The sequence below is a fragment of the Onychomys torridus genome, chromosome 21 (genome assembly GCF_903995425.1).
Source record: "Onychomys torridus chromosome 21, mOncTor1.1, whole genome shotgun sequence".
Classification (NCBI taxonomy): domain Eukaryota; kingdom Metazoa; phylum Chordata; class Mammalia; order Rodentia; family Cricetidae; genus Onychomys; species Onychomys torridus.
This window is the reverse complement of record NC_050463.1, coordinates 845819-857985: the sequence shown is the minus strand read 5'-3', so window position 1 is coordinate 857985 and position 12167 is coordinate 845819. Positions and strand designations below refer to the sequence as shown.

At 57.8% G+C, this 12167-nt stretch overlaps 1 protein-coding gene across 2 annotated transcripts; it reads right to left on the bottom strand.

The window, feature by feature from the left end:
* Positions 1-4586: 4586 nt before the first annotated feature.
* On the bottom strand, positions 4587-12167 carry Bsg (basigin (Ok blood group)). 2 transcript variants are annotated; one of them, XM_036170874.1, is made up of 8 exons: positions 11937-12167; positions 7480-7827; positions 6666-6822; positions 6382-6464; positions 6157-6296; positions 5672-5948; positions 5307-5331; positions 4587-5103 (listed from the first exon to the last, which is right to left on the bottom strand). In XM_036170874.1, exons 1-8 carry the CDS (start codon positions 12001-12003, stop codon positions 5040-5042), a joined length of 1161 nt encoding a protein of 386 aa, XP_036026767.1. In that variant the 5' UTR covers positions 12004-12167; the 3' UTR covers positions 4587-5039. The 2 variants fall into 2 exon arrangements, with proteins under 2 accessions (XP_036026767.1, XP_036026768.1); XM_036170875.1 differs by lacking the exon at positions 7480-7827 and having other exon boundaries at positions 11937-12075.

Below are 12167 nucleotides of genomic sequence, written 5' to 3'. Positions count from 1 at the left end.
CGAGGGAGGGCGGAGTCGGGGGCGGAGCCTCTTTGCGCGGGGGAGGGGCGGGGGCGGGAGCCCCGCCTCCACCTGCGCTACCCCCACCCCCACGCTGGGGATGGATGGGGGAAACTGAGGCTAGGGTCCTCAGGCAGGCTCAAGGTCAGTCAGCCCCCTAGACATCTTGGAAGTGAGTTCAGGCTTGGTTCCCCAGGGGAAACTGAGGCCAAGGACGCACCCAAGGTCACCGAGCACAGCCCGCCGGCTCCTGCCTCTGCGCGCGCGATGCAGACCAGGCCCTGCCTGGTTCACTCTGGGGCGACCTCCGCGGTCCCGAGGACTCCGCGAGCAGGGCAACTGCTGACGCTAAGGCCGCGGGTGCCAACCCCTTTCTGGGGTTGCTCAAGGTGCCAGATTCCATAATAAAAGTGTGCTCCCGGAGGCCACCAGATACCTGCTCAGTCCCTTTCATCACCTTCGCTACAGAAACATACGAATGGGAAAAACTGAGACCATTCTGGGATCTAAGTTCAGTACCTCTCCAAGCCCTGCTTGTGGGGAAACAGAGGCACAGTCGAGCAACAAAAGCGTAGTAGATAGAATCTCCTGTGGCTTCTGGCGACCTCATCCCCAAAAGGTGCCCTTCAGCGTAGTGAGGGCTTAAGGGATGGCGATCCTTAGCCGTCTCCAGGGTATCCAAGCTCAACTTCTGCCTTGGCACCTCCCCCGACCCCCCACGGCGCCGTTCTCTATCCCCTTGGACTCAGGCTACATTCTACCTTCCACCCCAGCTCTGGGGAGACATCGGCTCCTGGGGGTCCTAAGCTGTGGCCTGAGGCTGTGTGCCAGCTGACACCAGATCTGACTCTAGATGCCCACCCAGCTTCGCAGAGTGGGGAGGATTTTATGACAGGAGGGTGCGGGAGGGGCGGCAATAGAGGGGAAGGATACCTGGGAATTGGTGAGAAGACGTTCTCATGCACTAGATTCTTGGGAATCTTCTGTGTCCCCTCTGGGCACCTTCGCTTCTCCTGTCCACTCCCCCCACCCCATCTCGTTTCCCCTGACCCACTTAAGTTCATCAGTAAATCCCTTGACCCCTCTTAGACTCTCCTGGATGCTTCTGGGTCCCCTCCATACCCCCTTAGATCTTCCTGGTCCTTCCTAGGTTCTCCTGAACCCTCTGGCCCTTCATGGGTCCTCAAGGTCCCTCCAGCATGCACCATTTCTGGCCTGAATATCACAGGATGGAGATAGGACTTTGTGCCTGCTCACAGTAGGTGTTCAGTGTTGTCAGGAGTGTGCCCTGCCAGCTGCATGTCCCCATCTGACACAGATGGGCTGCCCCGACCCTGGGGACTCCAAAGACGCCCCTGCCACCCCTTTGGCATCCACTTTTGAACATCAGAGTTGACAGTGCCAGGCTGTGGCCCGCCCCAGGGCACATGCCTGTTCCAGATGAAGGGGGATCTTTTATGTTCGCCCTGGGAAGATGTCAGCTGGGCAGGTCGCCAGAGCCCCAGGGCTTGTGGCTGAATGCAGGGGAGGAGGCAGCCCGGCAGCAGGCTGTCAGAGGACCTGCCATGCCCAGGGGTCACAGAGGATGCTAGGACTACTGGACCTGCCTGCAGGCTCTCCCCACACCCATTCTCACACCTGCCCCAGTGGGTTTGCAATATTCGAAAAGTACCTGGCTCAGGGCTGCAGTCTCAGACGGGGCTGTGTGTGTGTGTGTGTGTGTGTGTGTGTGTGTGTGTGTGTGTGTGTGTAAGCCAGAGGTCAATCTTGGGCGTCATTCCTCAGGAGCTGTCCACTTTAACTATCTAGCTACTTTTTGTTCTTTTAGATATATTTATCTTTTTATGTGCATGTATGTATGTGCACCACCATGGTACATACATGTGGTACATACATGTATGTGCCAACATGCTTGAATGGTCCTTAACGAAGCCAGAAGAGGGCGTTGGATCCCCTGGAGCTGGTGTTACCTGGAACTATGTATTGCTTGTCACCATGCGGATCCTGGGAACCAAACCCAGGGTCCCCTGCCAGAGCGATAAATGCTCTTAGAACACGCAGCCCTCTTCTCTAGGTTTTTTAGTTTGTTTTATGCCGGGTATAGTGGCCCTGCCTTCAATCCCAGCCCTGGAGAGGCAGAGTCGAGTAAATCTCTGAATTTGAGGCTAACCTGATTTACACAGTGAACTGCAGACCAACTAGTCCCACTTGGTAAGACCCTGACAGCCAGCCAATCAAACGCCAAATGTAGTTGTGCACACCTTGGTTTTCGGCTCAGTCTTATAATCCACTCCTCCACACACACAATCTCATAGCCTTTGGAAAACTAATGACCTAGGAATCAAATCATTTGCTCAAGGGTCTCCTTCAGCCTTCTCTAGCCTTCTTACCCCCAGTCCCTTTGCCCATCCTCCCAGAACTAACCCATCATTTCCTATTCAGGATTCCTGGGTTTGAAGGGAGACAGAACTAGACCAGGGAAGGGGTGAATCAGTAGGGAAGCTGGCCCCAGCAGCCTTCAGCAAATCGAAGCTGGACTCCTGGGTTTCCTGGCCTGAAGGGTAAGGCTCAGGAACGGGGTTAGCTCCCCGGTTTCTGATCCCCACACACAGCTTGGGTGTCCACCACACATCTCCCCGGGGTCTGTCTCCTTAGCATCTGCACATTAAGTAAGGAGTGTTTTACTTTTGTCCACATACTTCACTCAGTATGCAGCCAAGGGTGAGCTTGAACTCCTGATCCTCCCAACTCCACTTCTGGGGTGCTGAGATGACAGGCATGCATCACACCAACCTGTTGTTCACTTAAGGCTTACCAAGGTGCTCCTCCCACAGCCCCGGTGGGGATGTGGAGAAGCTGGTTCATGGTGAGCCCATCTGATGGACTTCACGAAGTCTTTACAAACCTCAGCTCTGCTGCTTTGCTCAGCTTCCCTGGCTGTTCCTTCCCTGGGCCTCGGGATCCTCCACAGTTGAAGGATGGAGGGGTCCAGGCAGGGCAGCCTGGTCCTCATGCCCACCAGTGTACCATCCTTATATAAGGGTTAGGATTGGGTAGATGAGCTGGACTAGGGACTGGAGAGGGTTGGACAGTCCTGTCTGCCCAGAGCAGAAGTGAGCAGCCAGCTGCTGGGTCCCTGTGGGGTCCAGCTCCATCAATGAGCCTTTGTTGTACCAAGGCCCCGGGCTCTGTCTCTGCCTGCCAGCTGGGGGCTGGGATTCCTGAGACCCTGTGGTTCCCAGGGGGGACCCCAAAGGCCGGTTCCAGATGGCTCTAAATGTTTTGACACAGGTGATCCTGTGGCCACCTCATCTCTGGAACTGAGCAGGCTTTCAGGACAGGGATAAGCATTTACTCCTGAACTGTCCTGGGCTGAAGGGCATGCAGACAATATTCACTAAGCTTTGGTTGTATGGACAAGAACCTGGATGATATGAGGTATGTCCCCTGGAGTACTGCTCTGGAGGTGAGCCCTCAGTAGGCTCCACTTCCTAAACCCTCACTGTGCCCTCTTTTCTGGATTTAAGACCTACAGGCTTAGAGCCCCAGTGACCATCTGGGGGCCCCAGAGGCAAAGAGCATGAATACTGGGGTTTCACCCACAGCTGGGGGTGTTGTTTTATGGACAGAACCCCAGGTACACCATAGGCAGGCTGTGCTGGGAGTGGACATCCTGGGCTTCCCCCTACCAGGCCCATGTGCACATTTGTGTAGGCAGGGCTGACTCTGCCTTGGCGAGCTCATACCCTGTTTTTCTAAGGGATCCACAAGGAGAATGAGGCGCCTAGGCATATCCAGTTCAGGTGAGCACCACAGCTCTCCCAGCCATTTGCTTGGTTCTGGGGGCATAGGTCTTACCAGTACAATGCCCTCTGGTGGCTCTTGGAAGGCAGGATCTCTTTCCCATTTTACCTTGATCCTCCAAAAGGTCGGCCAGTCCAGTGAGAGACCCTGTCTCCCCTGAATACCACCACTCTGGGGTGTACTATGCTGGAACCAAAGCTGACTGCAGAGTCCCGTCTCTCTAGAGCCAAACTATGCAATAACAACACCCCACATACACACCTGCCCCAACCCCAGCCCCAAACTTTACACATGGAAGCCAGCTTGGCTTGAAGCTGCCTGTCCATCTCCCATAACCCAGCACACTTCCTGGAGGATGGGTGTCCAACAGTTAGTTGGATCAGTACTAAGCCAAAGGGCAGTACAGAACACCAGTGATGGTCAACAGTGCCCTCAAGAGGCCAGCTTTTCTCAGACACCCTAGAGCAGTGTAGTTCTCAACCCCTTTGGGTGCCAAAGGACCTTTTCACGGGGTGGCATATTAGATATCTACATTATGATTCCTAACAGTAACAAAATCAGTAACGAAGCAGCAATGATAGTGATTGTATGGTTGGGTGTCACCACAATGTCAAGAACTGTATTGAAGGGCCTCAGCATTAGGAAGGTTGAGAACCATTGCCCTAGGGACCACACTCTTCACTGTCTCCATCCCAAGCCCAGATTAGTTACACCCCTCCCCAGCCTGTGAGCTCTCTCCCACTAAGATGGGCTCTCGGAACCACATACAGCAAACACACACATGGCGGGGTAGGTCTTTATTTGTGGGGTCCCAGCAGGCCCAGCCATGTTGCCCATGGTAGGGATGGGCATACAGGGGAGCAGGTGGTGGCCCCCCCTCCACCAAGAAGTCAGAGCTTGTCCTGGCCTCTCCCTCCTGACCAAGGACAAGACCCCACTCTCCCACTCCACAGGGTTGTAGTGACACACTTAAAAAAGGGAAGGGGAAAAAAAATCAAACAGAACCCCCTAAGGAATGGACTCTCTGCATAGAAACATTGTTTAAACTAGAAACAGGGTGCTGTGGGCGGCTGGCTTCTTTAAAGTGGGCCTTCTGCAAGCTGAGGCTGTCTTCACACGGGTTGGGATAGGAGGTTGGGGGGTGGGTAGGCTCAGGTCGGGACAGACGGGAACGGGAGTGGAGGTGGACGCTGGGCTGGGGTGAGGCGCCCCTCAACCCCCGCCTGCTCCACCATTCAGGTGGCGTTCCTCTGGCGTACATTCTTGTCCTTGTCGTTCAGGTGATGCCCGCTGCCCTTCCTGAGGACACAGAAAAGGGCTCAGCGCTTAGGGGCACAGGGCTGGCCTCACCCCACCAGAAAGAGTCTACAATCTGGCCATTGTTCCAATAGCAGCCACCCACCTAGGCCTGTGAAAGATGGACGTGCGCACTGCATGCTGCCCCCGCCCCACTTCTACAGGACAACAGCAGCTCCCCGGGGCCCACAGTGAGCTGGACTTACAGTGGAGCAGCACCAGGGTCATCTTCTGTGAGGAGGAGCAGCCCCATGAAAGAGAGGACAGGTGTCAGCATCCACTAAGGCTCTTCCAGCTGCGGCCCCTCTGTGTGGCTGGCTTGAACCTTGTCCCACAATGCCACCCTCAAGGTACCACACACCCCAGGCTCGCCATGCAGTCCACAGCTGGAGGCACCCACAGCCCCAGGCCCCACACAGCTGCCCGAGCCACAGGGGAGAGCTCACCACAGAGGACACCAGCTTGTGGCCAGGTGAAGGAGAGAGGAAGGTGAGCTATGAGCAGACTGCATCTGCCTCAGGCTGACACTGAGGGGTGCCCCACCCACTCACCCAGACCCAGGGATGCTCACCGTCCAGGGTCTGGTCGGGCTTCCGTCGCTTCTCATAAATGAAGATGATAGTGACCAACACCAGGACCTCAGCCACGATGCCCAGGAAGGGCCAGAGGGAGGCTAGGCGGCTTCGCACACGCAGTGTCATCCTCTCCTGGACAGTGCCCTGGGAGTTGGTGGTGTTACACATGTAGGTACCAGGGTCGCTGTTTATGTCCAGGTTGCTGATGGTCAGCTCAGATCTCTCCGGTGTGGACATCACGAGGTACTTGCTGTCGGAGCCATTGGTGATCACCTGGGGAAGAGGGGCTCATCACGTTCTGCCTTTCCTGCCTGTTCCAGGAGCCCCACAGCATCCCTCCACGGCCCGTTTCGTCCCCCACCCCTTCTGTGACACCCCTATCCCTGGAGTACTGTGTCCAGTACAGCCCTCCCTGGTCCCAGAGCTCCAGACCCCCTTCTGCTGCCATGTCCAGAACCCCATGTTCCCACGCAGCCCTCACCTGGTCCCCAGAGTCAGAGGCCTTAAACCAGGTCCACTGAGTGACAGGGGGGTGGGATGAGTCAGACTTGCAGACCAGCCTTGCGTTCTCCCCCTCACTGAAATGCTCTGACTTCTTCCCGACCTTGATCCGGGGTGGTCCTGTGAGAATGAGCTAACAGCCTGGTACCCAGGCTTGCAGACTGCCCCTGGCCCCACACAGCCACCTCCTGGCTACCCAGCCTACCTTCCACAAGGATGTTGCTCCTCCCCACGGGCTCAGGAAGGAAGATGCAGGAATATTCCCCAGCTCTGTCATCTGTGTCCACCCTGCAGGGGGCAGAGTGATGAGGTAAGGAGCCCGCAAGGCATGGTGGCCACCTCCCCATGCAGGCTGTGTAGACCACAGGGTCTTGGCTCCTTATGCCACAGAGAGGCCATGTGACCCACCAAGAGCTGTGTGGAGCCCTAGCACAACTATGTGCTTAGTGGGACGGCATCATGATGGCGCCCTGAGAATCATGGACTCACGTGTACTGCATCTGCAGGTCTGGCAGCGTGTCCTCCTGTAGTACCTTGCCACCTCTCATCCAGCGGTGGCCAATGATGTCGACGGCACTGCTGTTTAGAGAGCAGGTAAGGTGTGTCTTGGAGCCGTCTTCGCGGGTGGAGGTTAAGATGGTGCCCGCTAAGAGACCACAGGGACAGAGTCAGCACAGTGTCCAAGGGGCTCGACCCCACAGCCTGCCTCATGCCCCGACAAGGGCTGCTTTTGGAATCACTGTGGCTAACACTCTGCAGCCCCAGACTCCTTCCAAGGTAAGACGCTCGGCTGCCCAAGTCCCATCTGCTGCTCCCACAGCTGCGTGTTTCAGGAGGAGCACCAGGCCCAACTTCCCACAGAGCAGAACTGTGCAGGCGCCTCACACTTCCTTCACCCAGAACCGGAAACTAAGTCCCCAGAAGGTTCTGGAGAGCCCGTCACTTGGCTGGACCCCTCAGCTTGCAGTAGATAGTCAGAGTGAACACTGGGGCAGCAGCCCCCACCCCAAACCAGACAAACACAGGAGGCTGCGAGCCAGGGGGGGCGGGTGCACAGGACAGGATGGGAGGTCAGGGTGGAATACAACAGACCACAGGCCCGGGATGGGAGCCAAGGACCCACCTGCAGGAGGGCAGGGCCAGTCTGCACCCAGCCAGGTGACACGGATGAGTCTCCAGCCCACCCATGTCCCCAGGGAGGCCTCAACTGGTGGTAGGGCACAGCAGCGTCTGGGTCTACGAGTGGGAGCCAGGGTTGGGTGGCACGAGAGGAGAACAGAGGACAGGTGCCCTGGCCACTCACGTTCAAGGACCACCACGCTTGCTTGGGCACGGACCCACTTGACCCTGGGTGGCCGGGTCAGGTGGTTGCGGTCAGGGTCACTGCTGGCCCGGCACTCGTAGGTGCCCGTGTCCTCTGCGGCGAGCCCATCCACAGACAATGTGCTGGCCGCATGCTGGCGGTAGGTGGCATGGATGTGAACGCGGTCTAGCCAGGCGCCATCCCAGAGCTGGGAGCAGCTGTCGTTTGGATCATTCCCTTCAAACCACCACTGGATCTCAGGGATGGGGCTGCCCACGGCCTCACAGTGCAGCACCACGCTGCCCCCCGCCCACTGCTCCTGGGACAGCGGTGCCTTGAGGAAGCCAGCTATGGAGAGGGTTAGTACCCATTACCACCAGGGAGGGAGACAGGCCTGGTCTGAGGCAAACTCAAGACCCCAGCTCCTCTCTGTTTGTGAGGAGAAGTAGGAGTCAGGTGAAAAACAGAACCCCAGGGGCTGAGTAAAGGTGGTTGCCACCAAGTCTAAAGTCCTGAGTTTGAGCCTCAGGACCCAGGGACCTGTGGGTGGGCAACCAAACACACACACACACACACACACACACACACACACACACACACACACACACACACCAGGAGCCAGGGGTTGTGGCTCACCTGTAATTCCCCAATTTGGGAGATGTAGGCAGAAGGTTAACGTGGTCTCCAAAATGAAAAAGTAAGATAGGGCTTTTCAGTACCACACAGGGGCCTGGGGCCGGTATGTCTGCCTCAGACACACGTCCCAGGAAGGCAGGCCCTTGCATGCCTACACAAGGCACGGATGTGTCTGAAGGTACAAGTGTATGGGTTTGGTCCCTGAGGCCCTGTACTGGGCGGTGGGGACCAAGATAGGCACCTGCCACCTAGGTGGCCCCAAGGCCCCTGGGGAAGAGACGACACAGTTAATAACCTACATTCTAGAGTTGAGATTTCCACTGTCCAACCTGCAGCCCCAGGTGAGTAGGTGTGGCAAGTCAGGGCAGGAGAGGGCACAGCCTGGCTCCCTTGGTTCCCTTCTCTGCCCACCGCTCCGGGACGCCTGAATCAACACTTCATCTAGGACTGACGTCAGGAAAGACAGATGCCCCCAGGACCCCAGTCGGGTTTCTGAAGAGACACTATGGGTATCATTCATCTGGGGCATGGCTGCCATGTTCAGGGATCAGGAGCCAAATGGTCACATGCCAGGCCGTTAGGACCCGCTAGGTGGGCCAGGATCTAGTCTCAGGAACGCAGGGTGCTCTGTGGAACTCCCTGGCACCTGTCACTGACCTCCCCACACAGTGCCTAAATACAGCTGGGGGTACAGGTCTCTGGAAAGGTACCATCTAAGCTTCCTAGGGGTGACCAATAACCCTGATCCCAACCTCAGGAGCCTCTACAAGGGCCTTTGAAAAGTCAAGCTGGGAGTCTGGCCATGTGACCTGCAGCCCACAGCTTCCAGCGTCACCTCGGTCTAAAAACAGCGCCCTCCTCCCTGCCCACTCACAGCCAGGCGGGAACAGGGCCAGACTGGGCCATGGGTAAACAAGCCAGCACCACAGGGTGCAGGGAGGGGGCACTGCTCTAGAGGGCAGCCCACACCCATCCTCCTGCTACCCAGCGCTGACCCAGGCCAGAGGCTGTCACCTCTTCCACCATGCAACTCTGTCACCTGAGGGTCAGGGTTAAATCAGACCTGGGTGGCCGCTGGAAAAGCAGCTCTTCAGGCTGTGTGAAACTGGGGTGTGGAGTGCTTACACCGGCCTCATACAACCAGGAAAACAAACAGGAATGCCCGTGCCACACAGGCCCTCTGAGCAGGGTACGCCCCGGGGCACCTTCCTCCCCTCCATGGACAGTGAACACGGCACACCGTAGACTGAACTTAGCCCTGCCCAGGCTGTTCAGCTGTTCCCAGGAAGGGCTGAGACCTGCCCGTAAGCTACATGTTATGCTTGGCCCCCGGGCATTGCAAAGGTCTGCTTAACCCAGGCAGGAAGCCACTGGGCCTGCGCCCAGGCAGGGTGGGAGCCTCCTGCCAGGCTCCCCATCTGGGAGGACACTTTATCAGCTGCATCCACCTTGCCGGGGGCAGCTGTCTGCCCAAGGGCCAGCCTCATGGGGGTACCTCAAGATGTTTTGATGGTGAGGAAGAGGGACTGGTAAAGTGGGTCAGGATTAACCCGGGGCACTGCCGCCAGGCACAGCCCCCTCCGGCATCGACTGCTGAAGAATGCCACTTCTCCAGTAGAGCTCAGGCTCTGCCCTGTGCCTACTCCATCTGGAGTAAGTAGGAGAGCAGCCCATGCGCTCCAGGCCTGCTCCACTGCCCTCTACACTCAACCTTGTCGTGACCTTGAACACCAGCCTTCCCCACCTGGACCTCAGTTTCCTCTTTGAGCCCCAATCAGGCAAAATCCCAAGGCTAGAATGGGCCAGACTCCAGGGTGGGGCAAGTGGAGTGTGTTGGGCCTCAGCCACCGGAAATCTCATCAAGAATGATAATCCCACAAAGCCCAGAGCCTGGGAACCAGGGTCATTCATAGGCACTCACTCCCAGGGGATCCTAGATCAGGTGAGCACCCTATAGCTTTGATTCCAGCCCAGGGGGCACCTCCATCTCCTCCAGGCCACTGCCAAGGAGCAGGGATGACTGAGGCAGAGCCGTGCGCAACAGCAGGCCTGGCAGTTCACTCCAATGAGGACAGGGACAGCTGGGGACACCTGAAGAGCTATCTAATTGGGACTCTTCCAAACACAGGGACAGGAACTCCCCACACAACCTCCATATAACGATTCCAGGGCAACAGATTCTACCCAACCCCACGATACATTATTCCCAGACACTTCTGTACCCCAAGAATCCAGAGGGGCTCCTTCCTCTCTCTCTTGGTTTATCGAGACAGGGTTTCTCTGTGTAGCTTTGCACCTTTCCTCGAACTCACAGAGATCCGCCTGCCTCTGCCTCCCGAGTGCTGGGATTAAAGGTGTGCGCCACCACCTCCTGGTTCCTCAGCCCCTTCCTAGTCCACACCTTCCACACTCAAGGACATTGCAGGCAATGCTGCCCCCCACCCCAAGGCCAACAAACTCTCATTCTTCCAGGTTCCCAGACAGTGCTGCAGTCCTCCACTCACTAAGCAGAAACATCAATGTAGCACCTTCCTCCACCCCATCCCCCTACATCAGGACAACTGTGCCCAACACCCCCCCACCCAGTTGTTTCCCACCTTCTCCCCTGGGTGGAGATACCAAGTTTTTGATTTGGTTTCCATTACCCTCACATCACCACAGCATCAATGACACTGCCCCCCAAATACCCAGTCACCTCACTGCCACTCACACACCCAAATTTGGAGACTTCACCTCCAGGCACTTCTGTACCCCAAATCCCCTGGATTACCTCCCTGCCTAGTCCCCCAAGTTTGGACACATTGAAATGCTAGCTTCTTCCACTCCAATTTTCCCAAACCTTTCATCCACCCTCATCTTCCCCAGGTGGTGGACAACAGAGTAGCAGATCTAACTCCCAAATTAGGGGCTGTCGCTCCTATCCTGTTCCTTGAGTGGGGACACCAAGATTGCAGTTCCTTCCACTCCCAGGTCTCCCAAACTTGGGGTCATCTCCTGACATGTTCCCCAGGTGGGGCCCTCCCCACCGCGGCAGCTTCTTCAGCCTCCAGGTCTCCCCAGATTTGGAGGAAGCCACCTGCAGCACGCCGTCCGTCTGTCCGTCCGTGGCTGTCCCCGTCCCAAGTCCCACAAGCCTCTCCCTGATGTCGTGCAATCCCCTCCAGCACGCGATTACTTCCCAGCCCCGTCTTTCAGATGGGGAACTATCAGCGTGGTGACTCCTTTTACCCTCATGCCCCTGGGTCCCTAAACCAAGCGGAGGTCAATCTCCAGGGTCACTCCCAGCCCTGTTACCCAGGTGCTAACACCGAGATAGCAGCTCCGTCCACGGCCACTCGAACGTCGGTGCCGTCCCAGGGTCTTACTGTGCATCCCAGCCTCAGGGTCACCTCCACCCACACCTTACCAACTCCCCCAACCGAGGCCAATGATAGTCGCTCCTGTTCCTCAATCCCCCAGGGTCACCTCCCAGCCCTGTTCCGGGAGCGGGGACAGGAAGGCAGCGGCTCCTTCCATCTCCAGCTGTCCCAAACCTGGGGTCATTTCCACTCACTCCGGACTCCAAATCCTCCGGGTCACCTCCCAGCCCATGCCCAGGTCCCTCCACCCCGGCCCCCAACCTCGGAACGTCTCCCGTAGACGTCTGTCTCCAGGGCCGCGGCCCCGGGATCACCTCCCTCCACCCTGTCGCCCAGCGCAGGTCGGGGGTCAACTCGAGGGTCACCCACAGCCAGTTATTCCTCCCCGGTCACGGAACCAAAGCTGCGGCTCCTCAAACCTGGGGTTCACCCTAGGTCCGGGCCCCCAGCCCCAGGTCTTACCCGCCGCGCAGGCGCCCTGGCCGCCCAGGAGCGCGAAGCCCACAGCAAGCAGCAGCGCCGCCGCCATGTCGCCTCGTCGGAGCGCGGCCCCGCAGCGGCTCTATAAGAAGGACGGGAGGCGGGGCGCGCGCACGCGCGTAAGCCCGCACGCACGCACGCACGCACGCACGCAGCGTCGCGGGGCGGGGCGCCCGGCGCAACAGCGAGTAGGCACGTACCCAGGACCCGCCG